A 9,739-nucleotide genomic window follows, 5' to 3' on the forward strand; every position below is an offset into this window, starting at 1 on the left:
ACCAGGCATTTTGGGGTGCCCCTGCTGGCATCCTTCTGTTTCCCAATGTGGTGTCCCCATTCCTTCTCCCCAAGGGCCCCAGCAAGTCCCAAGGGGTTACCAAGTCCCTCGACACCCACAGGAGAATCCAGGCCACTGTTTGGGGGCTAAATGCTGTGTAATTAAAGCCAATCTGGCTATAAAAATAAATGCTTTTGCATCTTCCTTGCACACGATGGAAGAATTTAGCCCTTTTTAAACAGCTCAGCATCTAGCTGTAATAATATTTTTTAAAAAACAAACCAAACGCCTACATAGAAAAATAAAGGATAAACATTATCCATCTATTTTATATTCATATAAAAAGTTCTACCAGAGGATATTTTGCTTCTTCACCGTAAAAAAACGGCCTAGGTTTCATAACCTAGGCTTATGGTGAGGAGTAAACTACATATTCAAACTTATCCAGGGAAAAAAAAATACCAGTTAACAATTTCGCTTCTCCAAAATAAAGTTATTAAATATATATATTATTATAAGTCTTTATAAACTATTTCATCCTTTAAGCAATGAGGTGAACGGGTGGCTGAGGAGCATTTTAAACCCTCCTTCCCCCCATGGAGGGGGAAAGCAGACATCAGCTGTGTGCCCCCACCAGGACCCCGGCCCGTTTTTAGCAGGGACCTGACGCCGGTGGCTCGCACACACGGAAGGGACACCGAGCCTTGAATTCACTCCGTGTCCTTCCTTCAAAAGGATGTCCTTTTCTCCAGCTTGTGCTTTGTGAGGAAGTACTTGAAGAACTCATACACCGACCAGGCGATGGCCGTTGAAGGGATCTGGTAGATGACTCGGGCCTGCACCCCTCGGAAGTACCCCGCGACGCCCCCCAGCTGGTAGACAGTCCTGAAGGCATTCACCATGCCCGAGAGGTGCCCGCTGATGTTCAGCGAGCTCAGGGCCGTGTTTTCTTGAGTGTTGAGCAAAGTCTTGCAGACGTCCAGAGGGGTGGTGGCGGCGGCGGCCACGGCCCCCGCGACGCCGCCGGCGAAGACGTGGGACAGGGGGTTGTACTCCCTGCGGGGGTTCACCTGCTCCTGCATGAACTCGTAGGTGATGAAGTGAATGGCCTGGAAGGGGACGTTCATGGTGAGCTGCGTGGTGTAGCTGCGGTAGAAGGCGCCCAAGCCCTCGGTGCGCCGCACTGTCCTCACGCACTGCAGGACGGACTTGTAGGGGGAGTTAAACATCTGCATCCGCTGCTTCACCACTGCTCCGGGACGGCCACAATGGGGGAGGCACGGCAGGCAGCACCAGGCAGGATGGAGGGAAGGAGATAAAGGTTTATTAGCCAAGGAGCACGGTGGTTGGATATTGCAAAGCCCAGCCTGCTCCCTGCTCTGAGCCCCAGCCACGCAGACCCAACCTCCCCTACCAAGTCTGACTTCCAAGTTTGAAGGGTTATGACAAAAAACTGGCATTTCTGCAGCGAGGGACTCCCCACTTTTTAACAATTTTTTATCAAAAGGATCCATAAGTCCTCCACTTCCCCTGGTATCCCTAAGGAAACTCAAAGGGGGGGACGCAGTCAGCTGAACCCTGGATTGACACCTCACTGATTCCACGGGTCAAGGAACCCATAAAGCATCATTAAATCCAGCTAGAAAGGGATTAGGGCAGATGCACGAGAACCCCAGGTGCAACTGGGGGGATGCAGAGCTCATGCACGGAATCATCTGTCACCCCAAGCCACCAAGGTGGTTTAATAACTGGACGTCATCCTGGAGTGGCAGGGACCTCACCTACAGCCCAACATGCTCAGGTGGAACAACCTCAGCTGCAGCAACAAGTAATCTTTCCTGATTAAAGGGATTTTTAATATTAAAAGACAGGTTTTTCTTTCTAACAAACTTGCCTTTGGTCCAGCTCGGAAGCCGAGTGTGTTACCACAGCTCGTTGTCTCCATTTTAGGTGCATTTTACTGTGAGCCCTCCTGCACCAGGCTTCTCCCACCAGGAAGGCCACGCGCTGGCCCTACCGGCTGCTCTACCTGCCTGACAACCTGACCGAGCTCAGCTTTGTTTGGGTAGTCCAGGGCTTCAGAAAAACCACAACCACTTCAGTAAAGATTTACTGGCAGAGCCGTGAGGGCATCGTGACTCAAGCTGCTGCTGGCACCGACCGCCTCTGCTCTACAGACCGAGCTGGAGCAGGCACAGGGGTGACACCATAAAGGTGACAGTTTTCTTGCAGAGCCACGAAATTCCATGCAGACACTGCACAAGCCCCCGGAAAATAAGGGAAAAGAGCCAGGCAGTGCTGGGCAGAATTTCTCCCTTGGTGCTGGCCCTTCTGATCTCATTCAGAAAAGGAGAAGCACCACCAAAGCTTATGGTGCTGAGCTGGCACAGAGCATCCCCAGCACCTCACTGGGCTAACAGGGTGCAGCGAGGGCCTTACCTTCAGCTGGGTTCATCACTGCATCATGCAGCAAGGTGGCCACGCTCCCAGCTATGCCTGCAAGACACAAAAACATCCTTCAGAGGAGATCCGGAGACCAGGGGCTCTCCCAGAACTCAGCAGCAAGCCCGTGGGAGCACCCAGTAACATGACTGGTTTCCAGTATGGAAAAACCCAGCCAGGGCAGCTCGACAGCGGGCAGGATCTGCAAGCCAGCTCCGGCAGCACCCCGTTTGCTGCTCCCTCCAACAATTCACACGGCTTTGCCTACGCAAGACGCCACCGGCTTAACTCGGCTTGCGCTAGACCGAGAAGTGAGCAATGCTTAGAACTGGCTCGGTGCATCTATAATTAGGCATTTTTCATCCGTTTACGCAGTCCGGGCTTTAAACGCTAATTGCACAGATTCTGCAAGCATCCATCCGTCCAGTAATGACTCTGCACTTGGCTCGAGGAGGGGCCTGGAGCCACACCTGCCCCTTTGATGTAAGTTTCCATCGCCAAGTTCTGTTGCCCAAACGACTTTCGGTCATTTCTCACAGTGCTTTTGCTTTTCAGCTGGTCCCAGAAGCCTGTAGCTACTTGAAAGGCAGGCAGAGGGAGGAAGCAAATTACGAGCAGAAAGCAGCAAGCCAGAAGGATATCATGCCCTTAACTGATGTGGTCGAGTCAAATTGAGTGTGTGCCATGGTAGATGCCCAACAATGTCCCCTGCACAGCCTCCTACAAGCCCAGCTGCCCCGTTACAGGGTGCCTGCTGTTACAACTCAACGCCTTGACCTGAATTTTATTTATTATTATTTATTCATAAACCTTCCTGGTAGGAGCAAAGCACATGAGGACAGGGGATGCAGCGTGCTCGGCCACGCTGGAGCTGCAGGGATCCACCAGGGCTTCAGACCTCCTGAGGTTTGGGATGGCAGCCCCCCCAGCAAAAAAAGCCAGGAACAGCCAGGCACTGCCTGGGAACACCTCTTGTCCAATGTACAAAGGCTTGAAAATTTTGGGATTAAGGATTCTGGGCGGAAATGTGCACAAAGGAGCACAAAGCACTCGGCTGGAGGGCCGGTGCCACGCTCACATACCCGGTTTCCTTCCTCCTGCCTTCCCAAAATCGTGTGGGAGCCCGGGGTTACGTCCTGCACCCTCCTGCTGGGGACCCACGGGGCTGGCACAAGAGCAGGGTGCTCGCAGGAGCAGAGCAGCGAGGGACGGCGGCTCCGTGTGCAAGGCAACGAGGGGAAAAGCTGCTCACTGCAAGCTGCTTTTGTGCAAAGAAATAAAAAAAATAGAATACCATTGGCCAAGTGGCTGTTTCCTCCGTGCTGGATGGTGTCGCTGAGACTCTTCTTGATTTTTTCGTAGCAGGCAAAGTACATGGCGTGGGCAGGGCCAGCCCCCAGCATGGTGACGTTGATGCCACGTAAAGGCCTCCAGAAGCCTTCCGTCAGGACAATCTTCTTCAGGGCTTCGTACACGCTCCTGTACTGGGCTTTGGGGTCCGGCTGCAGGCTCTGCATCCTCGTCTGCAATGGAGCACAGCCAGGGGAGAGGCTTCAATTACCTGCCCTCAAGGCAACACCCATAAACCCCAGATTTAAGCTCAAGATCCAGCACAATGAGATGAGTCAATAATTAATAAATGATTGAGCTGGAGCCCAAGCCCCACCAAAGCTGCAGAAAGCCCCCCCAAAAAAAGAAAAAAATATTGAACCCGTGCCCAAGCACCATTTACCCACATTTCTCCTGCTAAATCAGCCCCAAGAAGCCCACGGTCCCATTGCAACACCAGAAGGAGCCTGCCCGTGGAGGGAAGCGTAACCTCTGCTCCTGTTTATGCACGGGGAATTAAGGGCAATTGTTCAAAAGCCGAGGTGAAGAAACACAGTTAGGGCTCTAATTGCCTCCTGCTTGCAACACTCCCGGCTCTGCCCCAGCTTGTTCCTCCTGCAGTCGCTCTGCTTTCGATACCCAGCGAGCAGGGTGAGTGCAGCCGACTGGGAAACAAGTTTCCTAGAAGGGCAAGCTAAAAAGGTTGGGTGCCAGGAAGACCCTTGGGGACTATTTGTCCCCAGCACGGAGAGCCCTGAGACAACCTAGGGCACATCATCCCCACATTTCAGGGTCCCCTGCAGCCACCAGCACCCTGGGCTGGGAGCTTTGCACCAAGTTTTGAAGACAGCCAAGCTTGGGGCATCCAAAAATATATTTTAAAACCCATTCCCATCACTTAATGATGCACCGTGGAATAAAAAATTTACTTGCTTGAGTTTGCTTCAAGCTTCCGCAGGCTGATGGCATCCCTTGACCAGAAATATTCACAGCAGTGAGTGCCCATCGTGAACGCTCTGGTAGGGGAAAGGCTTTGCAAACACAATCCTAAGGCTGTTCAGGTTTTATAGGATGCCTTCTGAGGTCGGATCTCGGCTTCCTACAAGCGTGCTGTGGTGTGCTGCCACCGGGCACCCCGCTAAGGCCAGCCCAGTGCACGAGCACAGCCGATAAGAGGGAGGAGATAAGGGGGCAGCCACGGACCTGTGCCCCCTTCATGCAGTAATTACAGCCCCAGCATCAGCGACTTCTTGATGGGGCACCTTAAATTAGTTCTAATTCCCTACAACTCTGCACATTTCAGCTCTACACCTGCTCTATAGGAGACAGACTGCACCGAAGCCACCAGTTTGGCTGTGCAACACCGTGGGGTCCAGTTTGAGCCCAGAAATACAAAACTGGCTTGCTTTAATCATGAGGTTAACGCACGAGCAGCCCGTCCTCGATCAATACTGAAAGCTGCAGCACCCAATACAATCCTCTCATCATCTATAATAATAAAAACATTTATTTTGCCTCCTTCTGGCAGCCCCCAGCCCGGTGCTGCCCTTGCAGGCAAAGCACAAGAAGATTTTGCTGCCCGGTCCTCGGCAGCAGCTCAGCACCAGAAGAAGCAGGGCTCCTCGGTGCCTCCTCCACGCTCCTGCAGCAGGATGTAGCCCTCGGAGCTTATCAAAGCCCTTCAGCAATTAACCAGGGGGCAACACCGCAGCGGGGCTTTCAGGGGAGATTAAACCAATGGAAGCGGGGCAGATTTGGACCTTGGATTCCTCAAGGCATGCTGGCGACCAGAAACCTCCACAGGCACTGGTCTGAGACCAAGCAAGAGATCGGGGCTGAATTCCAGACTTTAACCAGTGCCCTGATTCAAGCTGGCGAGAAGCAGAGCAATAAGCAAGGCTAATCCAAATAAATCACTGCATTTGTAGTAAATATCCTAAAAAACACGCAAGAATTACATTTCCGAAGTGATGTAACAGAGCAGCTGGCCGCATTTCAGACCCGAAGCATTGCTCAGTCATCGTTACAAGGCATCACCCTACAGCCTGCTGGAAGGATTTGCATCCCTCTGTGCGTTGCCTTCCCCTCCCCGTGCATTGCCCAGCGCCGCTGCAGCCCCACGGCACAGGTCCCAGCCGGTGCTGAGCCCCACGCTGTGCACCCCCCGGCAAAAACAAGCCCCAAGTGTTTGGGGAAAGCTCCAAGGCCACCTTCCCTCGGCGTGGGGGGAGCAGGGCTGAGAAACAAAGCAAAGCTGCACAGCACCAAGCAGCGCTGGAAATAACCCCAAAAGCGGAGAGCAGCCTGCCTAGAAATGCAGCGACAGCACCAGAATACCTCGAAACACGCTTAAAAAAAAAAGTTTTACATCAGCTCTCAGCCTTTGCTTGGCATGCACAAGGGTCTGAGACCCTCCCCTCCTCGGGTTTTGGCACCCTCCCACCCCAAAGGGTGCAGAAATTGGGGCGGATTTGGCCGTGCCCCGCCGCCAGCGTGACTCAGCAGCACCCACTGGCCGCATCCAGCCGGGGGCTGCGCGCTGCCGGTTTCGACTTGAAGGCGTTGCTTCACTCTCGGACTCCAAAAGCAATCCTGATCTCAGCCCGGCTTCTTGCCAGGGAGCCTCCGGAGCCGGGGGAACAAAAACACGCAGCAGCATCCCCTCCTCTGCAGGGGTTATGGGGGAAACGCGCTGCACAGAGCAGCAAAGCACCCTCCTGGCAGGTGGTCCTGAGCACCTTCCTGCTGGACATCCAGCTGCTTTCACATGGGAACGCATAAACACTTATTTTTTCCCCCTTCTTGCATTATCTGACCCATTTTGGAGGGCTCCCAGAGCTGCACCAAAGATCCCACGGCACGCAGTAGGGTTTACACCGCACCCAACCCACGGCGCTCATTGCATCACCAGCCCCGCAGCCAAACCCACAGCCCGGCACCTTTCACGGGACAAAAACAGGTCAAACAGCCCCGGGAGCCACCAAAAAAGCACCACGCACGCAGCTCCTGCAGTGCGAGGAGCTGGGGACAGGCTGGGCTCTGCCCCAGCCGGGATAAGCTTATCGCGGCCGGAGCAAACACGGTGCTGGGTGCTGCACCTTCCGAGGCTGCCAGCAGATGATTTTGCTCCGCGGGCTTTCTGCCACTTATCTGAAGCCTGCAAGCTCCTCCAGGAGCACCCGCCCCTGTTGTCAGCCAGCCAGAAACGCTCCTCCACCTCCTCGGGTTAAATCCTCGTTGCATAAGGCAGGAGCGCGCCGCCGGCCGCAAGCGTCCGGGCAGGTCTGAGCCCAGACACAAGAAATAAAGCCCAAAAGTACAGCTTTGGGGTCAGGGAGCATCCCGAGGATGCCATCCTGGGGAGGAACCCGGGCTGCAGCTCCCAAAATCCTACAGAAATCACCCTCGGTGCTCCCATCCCCACCAGCATCTCCCACCCCCTGCTCCTCACCCGGGGCACGAAGCCCAAAATCCCAAAGGAGGGAGCTCGATGCTGGACCCCGTTCCCCATTTCAACCCCAAAAGCCCCCAAGGTTTGCCAGCAGAGGCTGCACAGCTGCCTTAGACGTGCTGCCGCTCTCCTTGCGCGGAGTTGAGCAATACGCAGAGTCTGCAGATGCCTTCCCAGCAGCTTTCCAAGGCCAGCAGCTGACACGAGCAATGGTCCCAGCCAGTTTTCTACCCAGAAGTGTTTCGTTAACACTTCCCCAGCTTCACGTTTTCCTGCGAAGCGTCGCTGATCTGACAGGCAGCTGCACAAATCAGCTCAGGCACTTCGTTCCTTCCCTGGCTGCTCACCCAGCACATCCGTGTGGCACCCACGCAACCCAGGCTCCCCCCCAAAAAAACATGAAAACCATCAGATTTTTACCAAAACCCTCCAGATTTTTACCAGGAAAAATGCATGAATTGCTGCAGCGACTGCACCAGACCCCGACGGCTGCAGGACACACCAGGGACACCGGAGATGTGGCACCGTGAAGCTCTCTGACCGGGGGAAACGCAATTTCTCCAGGAACAAATGCAATTAAAAGGCATGGATTTGGGGTGCACAGGCTTGGAGTAACCGCTGCTGACACCTTGCCTCTTAGCAGAGGGCTCTGGTGCTGCTGCTGGAGCGAGGCGTGCAGGAGGGTGACGCCTCCAGCCTGGTGCACGAAGCCGCCAGCCCCAAATTTCCCCATGGGGCGACCCCGAAAGCTCACAGCCGTGGCTCACAGCCCCCACGCCGTCCCCCGAACAGGCACAACCGCTCCTGGTGGCCACTTGTTGTGGGTGCAGAGCCTCTCCCACCACCAAACCCAAACCCAGGCGAGCGTCCTGACCCCAAACCTCAGGACAACAGCTCTGCCTTGCCCTCAAGACCTGTGGGTTTTCAGGACCGGAGCTGCAAGCCCCAAAACGAGCCAGGCAGCCCAGGGCGGGTTAGCCCTCGTAGCATCCCTCCCCACGAGCTGCCTGTCCTTCCCTGCAGACGGACAAACGTCCCTGGCTGCCCCATCCCCAGCAGCACAAGACCTCTCGCCCCTACAAAGCCACAAAGCCCGTGTCCCCCTGCACCCCGAGGAAGAGGAGGGTCCCGGGGGGTGGTCTGCAGGAGCTCCACCACCGTCAGCCCTGGGCACAGGATCCCAAAGCATCCCGCGTGCCCACGGGGCTCACAGCACCATCAGGGCACGAGGAGCAAAAAAAAAAAAGGCGAGGAAAACCGCAGCTGCTGCTGTCCCTAAGAGGAGAGCGGCATCACGGCCCCGACCTCCAGCTGAGGAATTGTGCAAGCAGCCAAAGCAAGCAACTCCCCCAAATTGCAACATTTTCGCTTTCTCTTTGAGGGGAAGTGACTCGCGGGGACCAAAACATTTCCTCCAAGGGGCGAGCGAGCAGCACAGGTGCCCAGGACACCCCCCGGGGGGAACCTGCCCCATTGCTCTGCTCCCCGACCCCAGTAACCACTACCAGGAGCAGGACAGCTTGCTTCTCTTCTGGAGGATGCCAGAGGAACATTTCCCATGCTGGAGCGAAGGAGAGCTGCTGCCTGCAGCCTAATTAGCGCCCGGTTCATTAAGCTCCACGGGGCAGCTCGCTGTATGGGGGAATTCACCGCAGGTGGCAGCTTCCCTGTAGGACACCTCCAGCTCCCAGAACCCAGGCACCGCTTTCGTTTTCTCCCCCCTCCCTTTCCCCGCAGAGGAAATGACCTCCCCGGCACGGCGTGACGCCCGTGGGGCCGGGCAGCTGCCGCCGCCGCGGGCACGGGGACAACGTCGTCGGGATGAGCCAGCTTTGGGGGGAAAACCCCCCAAAAAGGGGTTTTGCTACACAGTGGGGCAGCCGTGCGTATGAGCAAAGTGCAGCTCCTGCCACGGGTGTCCCTTTGGGATCTGAAAGGTGCTGGGGGGGCAGCAGCAGGGCTGCCCCATCCCATGGTTGTCACCAACCCTCGGCCCTATATTCCAGCCCACCCCCGGACCCCACAGGATTCACCCCCCTGCTGCAGCAGGATGGGGATGTGTGGCAAGAAGGGGAAATCTGGCCGCTCTGTGCAACATCGCCGTCACCCCAACAGCAGCTTCTGCCGCTCCCTGCAGCCCCTTTGCAAGGGGGGGGACCCCAACACAGCCCCCCGATTTCCGTAGGATCGAGGAGCCCAGCACACCTGGGACCTGCTCGGATGCACGCACCGTGCCACCAGGATTCCCCCCCTGGCTGGAATTAACCCCAGTTTGGGAAGGCACTGGAGGAAAAAGCTGGGGAGCAGAGCTCCAGGACCACCCCCCCCCCAGGGGGCAGGCAGGAGGACTTTGCTTGCAGCACCAGGCCGGGCACCGCACACCTTTGCACCGCGCCTCGCGCAAAGCTCGCCGGGCTCCCGCGGGACGCGTCGGGGCAGAGCGGGATGACACAGCACCCAGCTGCAGCACCCTGCACTTCGCTCACCCCAAAAGCCTCTTACGCAGCTCCCCTCCCC

At 56.1% G+C, this 9,739-nt stretch overlaps 1 protein-coding gene across 1 annotated transcript; it reads right to left on the reverse strand.

Annotated features, from left to right (window-relative positions):
• Positions 1-300: 300 nt before the first annotated feature.
• SLC25A37 (solute carrier family 25 member 37) lies at positions 301-5,236 on the reverse strand. The gene is made up of 3 exons (XM_035345033.1): positions 3,737-5,236; positions 2,440-2,496; positions 301-1,249 (listed from the first exon to the last, which is right to left on the reverse strand). The coding sequence occupies exons 1-3, from the start codon at positions 3,957-3,959 to the stop codon at positions 729-731; spliced, it is 801 nt and encodes a 266-aa protein (XP_035200924.1). The 5' UTR covers positions 3,960-5,236; the 3' UTR covers positions 301-728.
• Between the last annotated feature and the right edge of the window lie 4,503 nt (positions 5,237-9,739).

Source organism: Oxyura jamaicensis, chromosome 22 (assembly GCF_011077185.1).
Source record: "Oxyura jamaicensis isolate SHBP4307 breed ruddy duck chromosome 22, BPBGC_Ojam_1.0, whole genome shotgun sequence".
Lineage (NCBI taxonomy): Eukaryota > Metazoa > Chordata > Aves > Anseriformes > Anatidae > Oxyura > Oxyura jamaicensis.